This window comes from Aphelocoma coerulescens, chromosome 2 (assembly GCF_041296385.1).
Source record: "Aphelocoma coerulescens isolate FSJ_1873_10779 chromosome 2, UR_Acoe_1.0, whole genome shotgun sequence".
Classification (NCBI taxonomy): Eukaryota; Metazoa; Chordata; class Aves; order Passeriformes; family Corvidae; genus Aphelocoma; species Aphelocoma coerulescens.
In genome coordinates, this window is record NC_091015.1 from 82213494 (window position 1) to 82229999 (window position 16506).

The window sequence follows — 16506 nt, forward strand, 5'->3', positions numbered from 1 at the left end:
CTTTTCCCTGTAAGATCCTTCAGATCCTTTTCAAGAAATACTTGTAAAAACCAGCAGTCCTATTGACCACATAGTCCTCTTCAGCTTCAGTCACATCATGAAATGTAACTTGTATGTTGAAAATGCCCCATGTTGTGATTTTATTTTTAAGCCAACAACCAAAGAAAGCTGAATAACAGTTATTGAAAGCACACTTCTGCAAAACTACAGCTGATAGTTGGAGTGTATCTCATTTGCCCTTGTTAGATTGGGAAAGGAAAAAAGTAAAACATGGTGTAGCACTAGACTTAAGCATTCCACCCACATTCAACAGTAGAGCAGTGTGAGACGCTTCTGGCTTATGCAGTGGCTGACCATATCAGAAGAAAAATTATTCCAGAGTCAGTACAAAAAGCTTTGTTTGCCCTTTACATTACCTTTTTATAAATTTCTTCTGAACGAAAACAGATTGAAATGGAAGTTGAAACAAGCTGATGTGTTAATGGAAATTTCCATTTTTGCCAAAGGAGAAAGTATTTGCATAATTTGATATGAAAACTGCCAATGAATTTGTTCCCCTCAAAACTTGATTTCTTTAGTTAGCTCTAACTCTCATGCAGAAATCACGAGACTGGCCTGCAAATCAGAGACTGAAGTTTAAGGGTCCTACCTAACTGGGATCTGAAGTTCATGTTTTCAGGCTTTTCTTCGGATAAATGGGACTAGCAGCCTTCTTTTTACTGAATATTGACTTGATTGTCCATAATCCTGTGAGCCTAGGACTCACTGTGGCCATAGACTATCAGGATTGTGATGATGTGTTGAGCATTAGCAGTATTATGCTAGTTTCCTTTTCTGTTTTGCTGTTACATTGCAAGGACTGCAGATCCAAGCACAAAATTAAGGTGTGAAGCAGTTTGCTTCACTTTGTTTTGCTCTAATGTGGCGTAACACAGCCCTTCCTGAGCATTTGCACTCCTTCATACAGCAAAATTGCTGTAAACTGTTAAGTTTAAGTGCTGCCAAATGGAGGGTATTTTCACACCAGGATGTTTCAAAAGCAGATTTTGACTGGCAGAAGTATGATGGGCGATGTCTGGCCCAAACTTTCAAACTCACTGTAAAGAATGAAATTTAACTTGACAAAGCTTGGCAGGTCTGATAAACTTCATGCAGCTACAGCCGTGGCTCTTGGAATAGAGTACCATCTCTGTGAAGGAAAGCAAACAGTAGGTTTCACATAATGTGGGCAGGAATCGTTCATCTTCCCATGCATGAGCATTTGAGCAGCCAGTTGCCAGTCCCCACCACAGCCTGTCTGTCATAGCAGAAGGGATAGCAGCTCTGAGCTCAGTGTCCCAGATCTGTAATTTATCTCAGCCCACTGGAGAGGGTTGTGGTAGTGCTAACCTGAGTTACAATCATCACTCTTGAGAGAGAGCACTGCTTTGCTTAGCTGCAAGGCTGCTTCTGGCTGAAAACAGTGCTGGTTCATGTGACGGGGAGACTTGGTGCAAATCCCCTCACTCTGTTCTAGGCTTCGTTCTAGATGTCCATCCTTGGGAGTCTTGTTTCTGTCATGGGCATGCCCATGGGCATGGAGAGAGCCAGGAGCCTTTCCTGGCGTTAGTTTCTTGTCTCACCACTAATCTGCAATTTCACCTGGTGATGCTGAGGCTTTGTGTGACAATCTGGAGTTGGTTTGGATAGTTGATGTACAACCAGTTTGTTTAGTTGCAGCTGTTTTGGGAAGGTTGTATTGTGTTTCAGGGTGGTGCAGGGGAAACAAAGGTGTCAGCACTTTGAGATTACCTTGATCTGCCTGTGGCTTCTGGCACCAGGTTCTGTATTGGTGGTGTTGATGGATCATGTGTTAAGTATGTAAATGCTACTGACCTCAAGAGCATGTGTGTCATCCCATTAACTTCCCTGGCTAGTGTGCTCCGTAACTGGTCGAACTGAAGTTTGTAGAGTGTTTGTAGTCACAGGTAGAAGCACATGGTTTAGAAAAGTATTGGAAGCAATTACTTATCCAGTATAGCCTGCTACATCTCTTTGGAGGATTTTACTGGTGTAAAGACAGAGAGATAAATCATGAAATGGGAAATCATCAATATTATGCAGTTTAGGCTTGATCTAACTCTGCTTCTGATCCATATTTGCAGTGAGAGCTGGACTGTTCCCAAAATCCAGGAAGTGAAGGTGGTATTAATATTACTAGCTGACAGAATGTTACAGGGTGAATGATTAGTTTCCAATAAGAAAGGAGCTTTTGGATCAATTCCAGTTCCTTTTGGTGTAATCTGCAAACCAGAATGACCAGTGCCATGACCTGGAGTAGCTGTAGCGCTTATCAGAGGCCAAAACTTCATGAAGATCATGATTTGTCTGCATTACAAAATGACAGAGCCATTGACCTTGAGGAGGCATATTAGTTTGCTATCTTCCACTCTCTTGTGAAGATAAACTCTTGGAAGTGGTGGTTTGGCATTGGCACCACTGTTACACATTCTCTGTTGATAAACAGGGGGCTTTACTCTTTTGTGCTGCCTACTTAGCAGATTGCAGGAGAAAGGTAAAATGATGGAAAAAGCTCCTTGTGCCCTTCTAATCCCTTTCAGACCTTATTCTACTAATTATGATGTATGAAAGAATTTCCTTACCTATTGTTGTGGGGCTTTTAATAAAATATTTCCCAATTTCTTAATTCCATCTATTTGGAGTTAAAAGGATGTATTACTTTGACTCCCCTAGGTCTGTTGTGTTTTTGCCCCCACTTTTTCTGAAGCTAAAAAAACCACAACCCCTTCCTGTACTTGAAGAAAAGAAGCCCCAGGCCATCCCAGGCCTTGAGAGCAGCCACGTGAAGGTGGGTCACATAGTCATGTCCTCGGGAAGCTGTGCTGGCTGAGTGCCGAGAGCAGAAACCATGTTAAGTGGGTGGGGGTCGGGGTGGGTACGAGGTGGGGCACAGAGGAGTCACCAATTAAAACTGTCATTTGAAGGGCTTTTGTTTCCTGAGGTAAGTGTGAAATCGAGTTTCCAGTTTTTGCATTGTATAGGCAGTGTATGAGTATTGATTCCTTTTCTCACTGTTTGGGCCCATAGGCAGCAGGTAGATTTTGTCCTAGTTTTATCAAAATCCACTCAGTGACCGTGGAGAGCTGTAGCACTCTCTCCTGTAATTATAGACCAGTGTCTTAATAGACTCAGTCACCCACTGACCTGTAACAGTGAGAAAAGTCTGCATTTGAGCTTTATTTAAATTTAATTTTTTTGATGGGGGATTTTGTAAGTCTAATACCAGATCCTCAGGGGAGGGAGGGAAGAATCTTTTAATTAAGTTTCTGTTTAGGTATCAGGCAAATCCTATCAATGGCAGATGAAGCATAAAGCTCTAATGGCAGAGTAAAATTTGTAATTTGAGTGATCAGGTGCTTCATGTCTCTCTCAGTAGTTTGAATGCCACAGTATTATGTCATATTACCATAAGTGAAAATCCCTTAGAAAGAAGATGTTACATTGCATTTGAAAGCTGTTACTGAGTGTGAGTTTAGCACCAGTAGCTCCTCCCGTATGTTGTGGGATTTTGGCCTCAGTGACTTGGGACCTCACTTTAAGTTCGGGAAGCAGCTTCTAAGTATGTCTTTGCCAACTACCTAACCACTTGCCCCTTTGTCCTGGTTATAAATAGCTATTAGTGCTGCTTTTGTTCAGGGCTGAGAGGTAGATTTCTTTTCACACCACACCTTCCACCACTATTCATCATGATGGTGGTTTGAATGGCAAATGGACCTCTCACATGGTGGTGGAAAAACCTGGCTTTCGATTCCTCTCATCCTGGAGTCAGGCATAATTAAGAGCACCCAATAAAAGTGAGGAAGTGCTAATGGCCTTGCAAGCATTGTGCTCAGAGTGGGCTGTAGGAATGAGCATCATCCCTCGGGATGCTTTGAATGCTGGAGATTCTGTTTATTTGCAAAATGCGAGAAACCTTTTTATATCCTGCACTGGGAAATTTTCAGATGTGGTATGTCTTAGGACCACAGTCAGGTCTTTCATCCTGCTAGTGCACCCCTCATGGAGAGAAGGGAAACTTAGAACAGCAGGAATGGTGAGTAGTACCGACACACTCCTTTTAGCAGGGCAGAGCTGCACCTGGAGGTGCTCTGCCAGGATGGAGGGGGAGTAGGAGATTTAGGGAGTCACAGCTGTGGGACAGCTTGACAATTGACCTTGTCAAAAACATGCAGACGTATCAGAGTTGGGCTGGTGAGGAGCAGATCATGCTCCCACCACCCGGCCTCTAGGATCACCTGCACAGAGGGCTCCTGAGAGGCTGTGTGGGCAGGAAAGCTGTCAGCTCTCTGTCTCTGCTAGTCTGAAATGGGCTGAAATATTTCTGTGGAATATTTTAATTTCAGATAATGGTTTTTACTTGTAAAGTGCCTCATGTGAAACTGTCTGATGAGCATATAGCTGTACTGTTCTGCCTCAGCACGATGAAATGTTTGCTGACCTGGCACATTGCAAGTGATTAGTAGTGTTTGCTGTTGGAACAAAGTGCAGCTTATCCTGGTCATATTTGACCAAAATAAGGTCTTCGGAGGCAGGGAATGTGGACGTGTCAAAGTTTGCAGATAAAAGGAGGGAGCAGCACAGCTGGCTATGTGAGATGGAACACGAAGCAGCATGTGAGTCTCTCTCTGTTTTCTCTAAACGCCAAAGTCTAGTGTTTTCACCTGATCTGTTTTTGCTCCAAACCCATAAAGGTCTACATGTCGTTATATTCCTGTAGGTGACCTTTCTGCCTCTGGCTCCTCTTCCTAGGGCTGACTGGTGACAATTTCTAAGGTAAATGCTGTGGGATGATACCTTGCAACTAGGCTCCTTCTTTGTAATCCACCACTGATTTCTCAGCTGCCTGAGAGGCAGGACAGACTGGTGTTCTTTTGGATGTGTACTGTCGGGGTCACCCACAGCAGGTTCTCTTGCCATCAGCATGGATCCCCTGGTGCTGGTTCATAGGATATTACAGACTCAAATATCACAGTAGCACTCAGCTTTATTTTTTGTGGCTTTATGCGCCCAGGACTGTATAGACTAAGATGCTCATCTTGGCAAGGGCTGGACTAAAGCTAAAGGAGCAGTGACAGCTTGCACTGGCTGAGGCTTTGGCTAAATTGAAACACTTTACTTCTGCAATATTTGTGAATAATTAAGTGGAAAGGATGGTGGGTGTAGGCTGCCTGGCTTACAGGAAGGTTCCTGGAAAACACGTAATTCTGAAGAGAAGAATGGATTTACTTTGTTGTTTTATTGTTAGCTTTATGTCCCTCAAAATGCATGTAGCCTCTCAGTTGTAATGTGCATGGTGGATGAAGTATGCCCATGGAGATACTTACCTTCTGGAGCACAGGCTCTCGTGTTTTTCATAATCTGTGAAAAAGCTGATATGTTTAATGAAAGCCCCGCCCCCCCCAAAATCCCAGGCATACCATGGGGATTCTGCCAGCTGTAAGCAGTGGGGAAAAATGTGTAGGTTTCTGAGCTTTGTTGCAGAAAAGAATCTGTTACCTCTGCCCTGTGGCTCATGGGGTGAAAAGTAGAGTTGTGATGAAATTGTACAGGAACTTTTGAGGTGATCTGGGTGGTCCATGGCCTTGGATCAACTGCTTTGTCTCTCAGCACTTCTTTTCTTAGGTGATGAAAGAATACAATGATGATAATACTTGTCTCTTAACATGGGTGTTGTGATGAATAAATTAATTGTTCGTTGTGCTGTTCTCATTTACTATGATAATTAGCGCTACAGAACAGCCTAAAAATAAGTAAGATCATTTAGTGAAGGATATTCAGGGGAAATCAGGGAGTATGTCCTGGGCATTTGCAGTAGCCCGAGTGTGTTTTGTCCAAACGTGTATTTATGAAAAACATTCACTGATGCTGAATTTTTGTAGCAGAAATGCTTCCAAATATTAAATATGTTCCTTCCTCCTCATTATCTGTTTGGAGTGACTCTTGCACGCATTTTCTTCCGTATCTGTGGGCACATGATTCTTGGTATTAGTTTTCCTATTGAGAAGAGCACTCGCTCCTCACCCCATCTCCTTTACAGCCTAAGGGCACCTGCAAAGAATGATTCTTTCTTCTTCATGAATCATACATACTCAGTAATACTGCCAAAGAATTGTTAATGTGTTTGGGGAGTTTACATAATGAACCTTCCTCGGGAAAGGTGAAGTACTGTCAATGCACTGCCCTGCTGAAATTCTGTTATAACCTTGCTGTACAGCAAGTAGACTGCCTAAATCCGTGTGTAAGTCCGTGCAAAATTTTTGAGGCTTTCTCTCAGTGATCAGTTAACTACATCAGCATGCCCCAGAGCCAGTCTTTTAAAATGTTATATGATGTTTAATCATCTGTGAATTGTATTGGATTCCACAGGCATCAATGAAGTGTATTTTTTGGGTTTTCAAGTTAGTATAGTTTTGGGCCCTAGTAAGTTAGGAAGTATGTGTTAAGGTAGTTCTGAGTTCTTCAGTGAAGGTGGCACCCCTTCAAGGCTGTGGTTTCCATTGCTTAATATCACAGGGGCTACCCTTACATGGGAAAAATATCATGTTGCTGGGCAAGGATTTGCCATTAATTACTGTGTTCTCTGACTTTATGTACAGCTCTGGGCATGGATGTTCCTTTGCTAGGTTCCAAAAGTAGCTGTCTTTTCTGACCTGGCCAGTTGGGGACCAGTTCGTAGTTAGTATTTGTGCAGAGCAAACCTTTGCTTTCTTCCTCTCACTGTCACAGCTGCAGCAACCTTCATCTGTTCACCTCCCACAGCATCCCCCCACATTGTGCTGGGAAGCTGTCAATAGTAAGAGCAACAAATGCCACTGCTGCTTTTTGGGGAGTAGGAAGCTGATGCCTTGGCATTCCTGGCCTCTTGCTCACCCAAACAAAGAGAGCTTGGGTCGTTGTTGTGGTCTCCAACAAGATACTGACAGAACAGATAGCAGGACTGACAGACAGCTGAAATACTTGTTTTATTCTTCAGAGCTTTACTGCTCTTGAGTCATACAATTTGAAAAACTCATGGCTTGTGCAGAGGGCAGCCCAGATCGGCAAGGAGCACCTTTGTGCCATGCTCTCAGCCACCTGGCTGCTGCAGGGGTCATCAGCTTTGCAGGTTTCCCCCTGGGTCTCTGTAACTGCTTGTGAATTCCTCTCCTTGCTGGCCAGTGGCAACTTTGTGGATGTAGAGCAGATGTACAGAAAAGGAAAGAGTGTAGGGCAGGCAGAGAGCTTTCCTGATACCTCTTTGCACAGTCTGTCTCTTCTTGCTTCCTTTGCTTCTGCTGCACCTTTCTGACACACAAGTTTTGGAGCTTGTGGATTTTAATTTCCAGTTAGTTATTATTTTTGTTAAAAGTTAGATCTCAGCCCTGAAGAGCTTCCAGTTGCTGTCAGGTTTGTGCCAGGCAGTCACTGCTTGTCAGCTGGGGTTGTGTCTGTGTGTGTGGTTTCACTGTCCTAGTCCCCAGCTCCCCATTCCACTTGTGTGCCCCTATCCATCCATCCATCCATGCCATCACTTTTGCAGAGACCTGTGGGTATCCCTGACAGTGTTTTCTGCTTTTGTTCCCCCGCCTCTGTTTTCCTGTCATCAGTCCCGTGCCCACCTTGGGTGTCACAGTGTGACAAAAGCAAATGACACAACAATGGTTTTGGCTGATACTTGATGTCCTCATGTACAGTCCTGGCTGCCTCTCTGTCTTTGTGCTTGAGCCGCAGAGAAGAGTCCAGTCTGAGTAAGCTTTGCATGAGCTGTTCACCTGTGACAGCTCTGTACCTTCAGCTGGTGTGAGGGCAAACTAGAGCTCAGTCCCCTGTCCAAGAGGACATCTGCTTCTCTTGGCACAGTTATTAAAGTGAAGTGGTAGAAGAGTACTGGAAGCTCCCATGGATTTTTCCTTCTTAGCTATGTAGTAAAATTTTTTTTCAAATAGATTCTTACTGTAGATGATGGCTTGACTTTCTTTTATCCTGAAATTGAGCTGTGGCAGAGTGCAAGAGGGTTGTATGGTTGGAAATAAAATTGCATTGGACCTGTGAAGCTACATGTCTAACCTTTGAACGAGGCAATGCCAGCAAAGGCCATGGGGTTAGATGGCTGTGGCTACTCTTTAACTTGTCTTTAGTTCTGAAGGAATCATACTAACCTCTCTGCTTACTGGTCATTACTGATGATCTATACCTCTGATTATTATTTGAGCTGTTTTGGGAAAGTATGAACAGTTCATGTCATGTAGGTGGTAACCCCTATCTTAACCTTGCAGAGGTACTGATGTACATCTGCAGAAGGAGTACCTCCACTCTGGCCTTGGGCAGAGTAGTCTTGGGACTAGGGGAAATGGTTTTAAACTGAGAGTAGGTTTAGGTTAGATATTAGGAAAAAAATTCTTTACTGTGAGGATGGTGAGGCACTGAACAGGTTGCCCACAGTAGCTGTGGGTGCCCCATCCCTGGAAGTGTTCAAGACCAGGCTGGATGGAGCTCTGGCAACCTGGTCTAGTGGAACCACAGCAAGGGGGGGTTGGAATGAGATGATCTTTGAGGCCCTCCTATGATTCTATGATAAGCCTTAATTTCTGAATTTCTAGGCATTAGGAATTTTTCTTGTAATAATACTGCAGTATTGTTGTATTTTGTTCCCCCGCCTCTGTTTTCCTGTCATCAGTCCCTTGCCCACCTTGGGTGTCACTGTGTGACGAGAGCAAATGACACAACAAAGGTTTTGGCTGATACTTGATTTTTTTGATAGATTTGCAGATAAAGCAGGTAAGAGTTGTGTCTTGTAATGTCTGAGCTCAACTTTGACTTGGACGGTGCATAAGTGCAGATTTTGTATGGATACTTCTGTTTAAAATGCAAATCTGCTGGGTTGCTTGTGGCTGAAAACGGGATCTGGTGGCTTCAGTGATTCCTTCCTGAGTTTCTAAAACTAATTTCTGTTCTGGCCTTTGTCTCCTTAATATGTTTTTTTCAGCCAGAAATTGCCCAGCATCATGGATATCTCTTTCATTTTTCTCTCTTAGCTGCATGCTAGTCTATTATCATGTCAGCTCCTTTCTTGATAGTCTTCCTTTGTGTGTGCCTGTACCATAGGGATATGGAGATAGTAATAGATAAGGAAATAAAGAAGATAAAACCTCTCCTCATTTTCTTTCACTTCCCCTTGGTGTGGCCTGCACACAGGCAGCAGATGTATAGCCCCTTCTGCTGCAGCAATGTTCAGCTCCCCAGCTGAACACGGAGTATCTGTTGATGCCTTTGTGTAGCACGGCACTGGTGAGGAGCAGGTGTCCCATGGGCTTCATGGTGGTGGGGGTCTCTCTCAGCAGTGGCCTCTGTGCCACACTGAGATAAAGCATCCCAAAAGTGCTGGTGGACAGCGTGTGCCAGTTCCTCCTGCAGGCACTGTACGTGTTTCAGAAGCTTCTGCCTTCTTAACTGCAACCCTCACTCCCTCCTGAGTCAGGATTATCACTGCATATTTGTTGAAGCATCTTGTGAGCCAAAATCCACTGCTGTTACAAAATCAGCAGCAGGGCCAGTTCTGCCAATGTCGGTGATATCAGTCATCAGCATCTGAAGAGATTACGTGAATTTTGTTTACCCTATTCAAATAGTCCTGAAGCAGGATACAGGACAGTGAGGTCCAGAGCACTGTCCTGCATTGCAAACCCCACGTCCATGCCTGCCTTCTCTTCTTAAGCTACAGTATTTGTTTTACTGACATCAGCCATTGATTAGTATGTTGCAACCTAGTTGCTATAATCTAGAGAGAAGAGCGAGACATTATTGTATAGAAAGGAGGAAGTCCTCTGAAAGCCGTGGTCCTTGGGTGCTAACTCTGGTTTGGCAGTAACATTGCAATAAGAGAAGATCAAAGGTCACCCTGCAAATATTTTGGATTTTCTTTATTCTCTGGATGCAAACGCAGGCTGATACTTTTTCAAACACAGGAAGGAAGTAAGGGTAAAATATTGTAAAACTGTCACCCCCCTCATATTAATTGTGTTGGAGTGACCAAAATCAAACAGAGCTAAACTACGCACTGTGCAAGTAAACACAGATGCCTTTTATTTTGGCAAAGATGTAAGTAGTAAGTGGGAAAATGGGAATTGTAAAGGGAATCCCTTTGTAAGGAATCATTTAGAGCAAGATTAGTAACAATTTGCTTTTAATTCGGTGCATTATCTTTCTTTCTGTTATTTTTCTGTTTTATTTCTGTTCTTCATGGTGTTCAGTGGTCCTCGGTCTAAACAGAGCCTTTTGTCACAGGTGAGGTTTTCTTTAGTGAGAAGGTTATATTTCAGAGGGCCGTGTTCAACAAGCTGCTTGTGTAACTGGGCAAACAGTTAATTTGACTGAAAACGATACTGTTCTTTTTCATTATGTGCAAATGTAGGTGTTGCAGTTCATTTGTGCACAGGCACAAGTTCAGGAGCCTGTGGAAAAGCTTCCATTTAAACATGCTTTTTCTTTCCCTCACCTTTCATACAGACTTAGCGGTTGAGCCAAATAGCTAAAAATCCTCAGGGATTTAAAGGATTAAATGAGAACAATTGTTTTGGCACCGGAAGGGCTGAAAAGTCCTGGAAGTATGACAGGAGGTAGCTGCTGTGGGACTTGGCTAGTGAACTATACAGCCATTCCTGTTATGGGCATAAATGGAACTGTGAGTGGTGGACTGATGGGGTGATGGGGGTTTGATTGCTGGGAAAATTGGGGGAAAAAAAAAAGAAAGGAAACCTGGTGATAGTACTAATGACTGACCTGAAGCTTTGCCACTGGGCTGTTAGCTGAAGCTGGTGGGAAGATGCTTTCTAGTGAAGGATCGAAAATTTGTTTCTCCCACCAGATAACAAAGCCAGTGTTAGTTTTCATTCCCTCTTGGCTGGACTGTTACGTTCCCACTGGTTCCTGTGAGTAACCTGTTCCTTCACGTTTTTCTGTTTGTCTCAGGTATTGAAAGTTTCAGGCCGGAGGTTTTCCTGTGCTCTCCGTAGCTGCTGCCCAGTGCTGCCCTGAGGAGAAGCAGTGTTGCGAAGGCGGGTGCTGCCCTGAGGGAAGCAGTGGGAAGGCTGCTGCTCCTTGCCTGCGGGGTGTCAGGGCCAGGCTCATCACAAGGCCTGCTGGGCTTCCCTGCACCGGCCACCATGGAGACCTTATCCCAGGACTCTCTGCTGGAGTGCCAGATTTGCTTCAACTACTACAGCCCCCGCCGGCGGCCCAAGCTGCTGGATTGCAAGCACACCTGCTGCTCCGTGTGCCTGCAGCAGATGAGGACCAGCCAGAAGGACCTGCGCTGCCCCTGGTGCCGTGGGATCACCAAGCTGCCTCCGGGGTACTCAGTGTCACAGCTGCCTGATGACCCCGAGGTGATCGCTGTCATCGCGATCCCCCACACCTCAGAGCACACCCCCGTCTTCATCAAACTCCCCAGCAATGGGTGCTACATGCTGCCCTTGCCCCTCTCCAAGGAGAGGGCGCTGCTGCCGGGAGACATTGGCTGCCGCCTCCTGCCCGGCAGCCAGCAGAAGTCCCTGACGGTGGTGACGATCCCCGCAGAGCAGCAGCCGCTGCAGGGCGGCCTTCCCGCCGAGGCGGGAGCGGAGGAGCCGGACCGTAGAGGCGCTGTGAAAAGCTCCACCTGGTCGGGGGTGTGCACTGTGATCCTGGTGGCCTGCGTCCTGGTCTTCCTCCTGGGCATCGTCCTCCACAACATGTCGTGCATTTCCAAGCGCTTCACGGTGATCTCCTGCGGCTGAGGCGGTGGGGGCTGTGCTCCCCTGGGGGTCGGGTTGGGTTGGGTCGGTGGTGATGGTATTGAGCGAGACAATTCTGTGCAGCTTTCCCCAGTGACTGCAGGATGCCATGCACCAGGGCAGTGGTGCCTGCCTGGCTGTGGCCCCTGGAGGGGTAGCATCAGGCCTCTCGGCAGCCTGCGGAGAAAATCACGTCCCGTGTCTGGCAGCAGTGACACTGAGGCGGACTGCATGTGTCACTGTAACCATTTATCAAAGGGACTGCAACTTCACAGTGATCTTTTTTTATTGTGTTACAAGATTAAAGACCTCTGTGTAGCTGGTTATACTGTGAAGTATACAGTACGGGCTCTTCTTTAAACACAGTGTATTAAAATCAAAACTGCTCCACATAGAATGGAATGAGAACTGGCGCACAACTGTATGAGGTGTTCAATACCAGTCCACACATGCATTATTTGTTAATGAGGGGAGGGAGGGAGACTCATGAAACAGAGAAATCATTTAGCTGGTAAAATGTTTTATATGTTTTAAATGGCGCATTAATTAAACCAAGTTAGGGAGTTGTACAATAGTTTTTAAAAGGAAGCATTTTACAAGCAATCATTTCTTTCCTTGCTGTCTGTTTTTTGCTTCTGTTTTTCCCCATATTTCCCCATTTCTTTCAACTACAGGGAAGTGGTATTTCCAGCATCTTTTATTTGAAGGAGCTTCCAAGAAGGGAAGCAAAAGTGGGCTAGAAGGAAAACCTAAAAACGCAGTCAAAACAATTCTACCTAACTGGCTTTATGGAAAGGATGGCTTTGCATGGTAAACATTGGACATGCTGTTTTACCTCCAGTCTGGCTGCAGACTTCTGGCTGCAGACTTCCTGATGACCTGGCCTTCATAGCCATTAATGAAGAAGTGGGTCATGAGAAGTCCTAGAACTCCTGTGAGGATGTGATAACATATTGCTCTTAATTTTCTTTTTCTGCAGGTTAGTTTTACTTAATTGTTTTTGAAGAATTTAGACTCATTTTGCCTCCCTCTTTCCTTGGAGTTGCAACTGTGCACCCATGGCTGGTGTGACAGAGATGTTGCTCTAAGAAAGCTTCACCATCGAAACTGAGACCAAGGACTCTTGTATACCATCATCTAGTAAGAGGCAGTGGCATATCTTAGAAAAGAATCCAGGCCAGCCTAACCTTTTACTGGGTGGGCCACTCCTAAACTGCTATGACTGTCCTGGTATCAGAATGTCTGGGCGAGCATAACAGAGCCTCTTCCCATGTTTCAGTCTTACTAATGTTGATGTTCATAAGGACAGATTTGAAAAACAAATACAGGAAGTGTCTCCCTCTACCTGTGACTGTCATGAAACCCCAGTCATTTGCAGGTGACTTCTTGGGAAGAGCCAAATTCCTGAATGTTCACTGCAGTAGCGCCTTGCTCTAAGCAGTCCCACTAGCTTTAGTAGTACTGCTTATAAGTAAAATAGAGCCCAGTGTGAATTTGGGTATTTGGCAAGTCTGAAAGCTGAAACTTAGGTGAGATTTAGGGATTGGATCAAGGGGCACATGACAGACCTTTAATAAAACAGAAAAATCTGTTAATTTGCACTGCTGCTTCTTGTGAGTACGAGGCATAACCTCCCTGAAGTGCGAGTCCTCTTGTTGTCTACCTACTGCTCTTTCCAGTACTTGGAGATTGCCGAATGCCATATTATAACATAGTTTTGACTATGCAGTGCCCAAGTTGGCCCCTTAATCGTCCTTGGTTTTCTGGTTGTGTCACAAAATCCAGTTGCTGGTTCACAATAAATATTCTCAGCTCTGACTTCTGTCTGGAGCATACCTCTGACTTCATGCTGGATTTCTTTCCTTCCCTTTTCCTAAACCACCATTTTCTTCCTTGATTCCCATTAACTGAAGAATAGAATATAGGGTGCTTAGTTGTGATGATGTGTGTTTGGTCACACATGGAGAGGAACCATTGTGCTGATTTTTATCTGTCATATGTATGCATAGCACAGCAAAAAAAAAAAAAAAGTCTTTAGATAACACACTCGATGCCTTTTTTGTGCGAGGCCCATGTGCAGTATGCCTTGATCCTGGTTTGCAAATGTTGTAATTACATGGACACCTCTCCGCAGCATGTTTCATTCGGTCGCAGTAGGGAACACCAGGTAGTCCCAAATGTGTCTTGTGAATGTGCTCGTCTCTTGTTGCCAGTAGGTAGCCAGATTTCTACTGACATCCATGCTACTTATTGCTGCTTATTGTGTAAAGGAAAGCTCACAAAAAATCCTGCCTTTTATAAGACTCTTGAGGAACTGACCAGACACAGGACTTGACCCTCTACTGCCTTATCCTGTAGCAATTGCTGGGTGTGCCAGAAGCTTATGGTGTAGGTGAAAGATGCTCTGAGAGCAGCGCTGGTGTGTTTTGCACCAGCTCCTGCAGTTGTTTATCTGAGTCATCAGTGAATGCACAAAACCGCCAGGCAGTGAAGGAGCAGGTCCTGGTGACACAGGTAATAATACCTCCTTCCAGCCATACCTGCCCGACTGAAGCTCTTGAGGCCGAGGATTCTCTGGCATTGCAAAGAAAGGCCCTCTTCATCTCCATATGGAGAGCGCAGAATAAAAGAGGAATCAGAAATTAGGTTAAAATACCACACTGCATAACACATTATACAACAGGCAGACCTGGAGTTTATCCGGAATTAATGATTTGTTATATTAGCAGAATGCCATCCTGTACTACGTAACACAGTACATTGTTTCATTAATATGAATTTCCTGTACTTTTGTGCCTGCTGAAGTGCATGTTTGACCTAATTTCTGATCCAGACATTTGCCTGCTCACAGCCTTGTGTAAGAGCAATAAGTAAAACCTCAAGATTTTTGCCTGCGTGTATGCGCATGGTGTGTATGTTCATTCCTTTTTATAAATAGGAGTTCTTGAAAAGTTTTTGTTCTGGCTTTAGACTGTGACTAGAATTTTAAATTTACAGCTGTCATATATGTTAGATCACCTAGCTTTTTTGCTGACTTGTGTAGAAATGAACTAAATAGTTTGTTGTAATGTACAGTGTTAAAATGTTTCTCAAGTATGTCAATAGTCATACTACTTTAAAAATGCAGTGCAGTCTGTCCCATTCTTTGGTTCAGTACCTGGCATTAAAAAGTGATACTGCTAATATTTTTTATATTATTATTTTAAAAAACAGCCTTGTCTTTGTATTTTTCCTCTGTGGAGAAACACGTTTGGGCTTGTGCCAAAATCATCAGGTTCTGGGTTAGCTTTCGTTCTCTGGTGTCCAGTAAGAAGTCACTGCCCAGTTCCATGAAAAAGAAAGAAACTTACTGTGACACAGTACTGTTAGAGAAACCAAAACTTATGCTAAAATGTGTGGGTAATTATTCAAGCACCTGCATTTTTAGAGCACATTACTCTGTATGAATGTGTATTTATTTGCTTGTTTAATAGGAAGGATGTGTGTGTTGGGGTCCAGCTTCAGTTTTTCTCCTGGATGGTCCCAACTTCCATTGTTGGCTTGTGCTTTGCTGGCAAACAGACTTTAGGGTTCACTCTGTGAAATTTTGTTTAGTGAATTTTAAAAATTCAAAATATGCAATTTTGGTATGCAGGATTTTTTTAGGAAATTGTGTGTTCCGTGATTGTTCATGCTGTGTAAAGGAGCCTGTATGTTTTGTAAACATGGAGCAGTCATGAATCCAAAGTTTCATCTTTATTAATGAAGCTCATTCTGAATAAAACATTAGCAGGAAAAGAATGATAGCAAGTGAATTATGGTTCCTCTTATTTTGCCATCAAATGAAGAGCATGGAAGGGAATTTGGCAGAATTGCTCCATATTTTCTGGGAGGGTGGCTGAAATTCATCATTCAGCATTTTAAGGCAATGTGTAAAGTATGGGTTGTGGTAAATAGTAAAAGGGCATTCAAGTTTTAATTGGAATACAGAATTATAGCTGGTGACTACTAAGCCACAAAACTTTTTATCTGTTTTAATCAAATTAAAAATTTTAAGTAAGCGTTTTGCTTATGAAAGTGAAGGATTGTTGGCCTTCACTTAAGCTTGCATTGTACAGACTGGTGCACTGGTTCTCTGTTCCCTTGAACCCCCCTTCCCAGTCACATGACTGCTGCAGCCATGGGCAGCCAGCCTTTTTTGATAATGCAAGTACTTTTCTGGAGTAGACATGGTCGATATTGCACACTGGTTTTGTTACATTCACAGCAGGACTGAACCAAACCCAAACAATTAATACATGGTTTGAACTCTTCTGTAGGTGTCCCAGAAACAAAAGCTCCAGGCACCAGTCTATTGCATAAATTGAGCCAAGCCTGTGTTCTCTGGATCTTTTCACAACAGTGCCAGGGAGCAGAGGATGCTGCTTCCTCACACTCATGAGAATGGATCTGTACCCACCATCCACAGCTCAACTAGCCCCAGGGAATGGGGGCTATTGGCATGAGACACTCGCATGAGTACTGCAGGAGATTATACGTATTGAGTGAACACCTCTCTAGTAGATGCTGGGGTTGAAATGCTTCCTTATCCCAATTGCACAGAAAGCGTGGCTTGAGGTTTGTTTTTTCCAGACTTTTTCTGTGTGTCGATGGAGGGGGGAGGGAGGGAAGAAGCAAATTAATTAAAAAAAAAAAATTGTAGGAAATTAACCCCAGC

At 44.0% G+C, this 16506-nt stretch overlaps 1 protein-coding gene across 5 annotated transcripts in view; it reads left to right on the forward strand.

Moving 5' to 3' along the window:
- RNF152 (ring finger protein 152) overlaps positions 1-12413 on the forward strand; it is a 41534-nt gene extending 29121 nt beyond the window's left edge. For 2 of the 5 annotated variants that reach the window (XM_069008296.1, XM_069008297.1), the window contains exon 2: positions 11008-12413. In XM_069008296.1, coding sequence (XP_068864397.1) covers positions 11202-11813 — 612 coding nt within the window. In that variant the 5' untranslated portion in view covers positions 11008-11201 and the 3' untranslated portion in view covers positions 11814-12413. Of the gene's footprint in view, positions 1-4036; positions 4094-4292; positions 4674-4694; positions 4834-11007 lie in introns of those variants that run through there. The other 3 variants (XM_069008299.1, XM_069008295.1, XM_069008298.1) reach the window with 3 other exon arrangements.
- The last annotated feature ends 4093 nt before the right edge of the window (positions 12414-16506 follow it).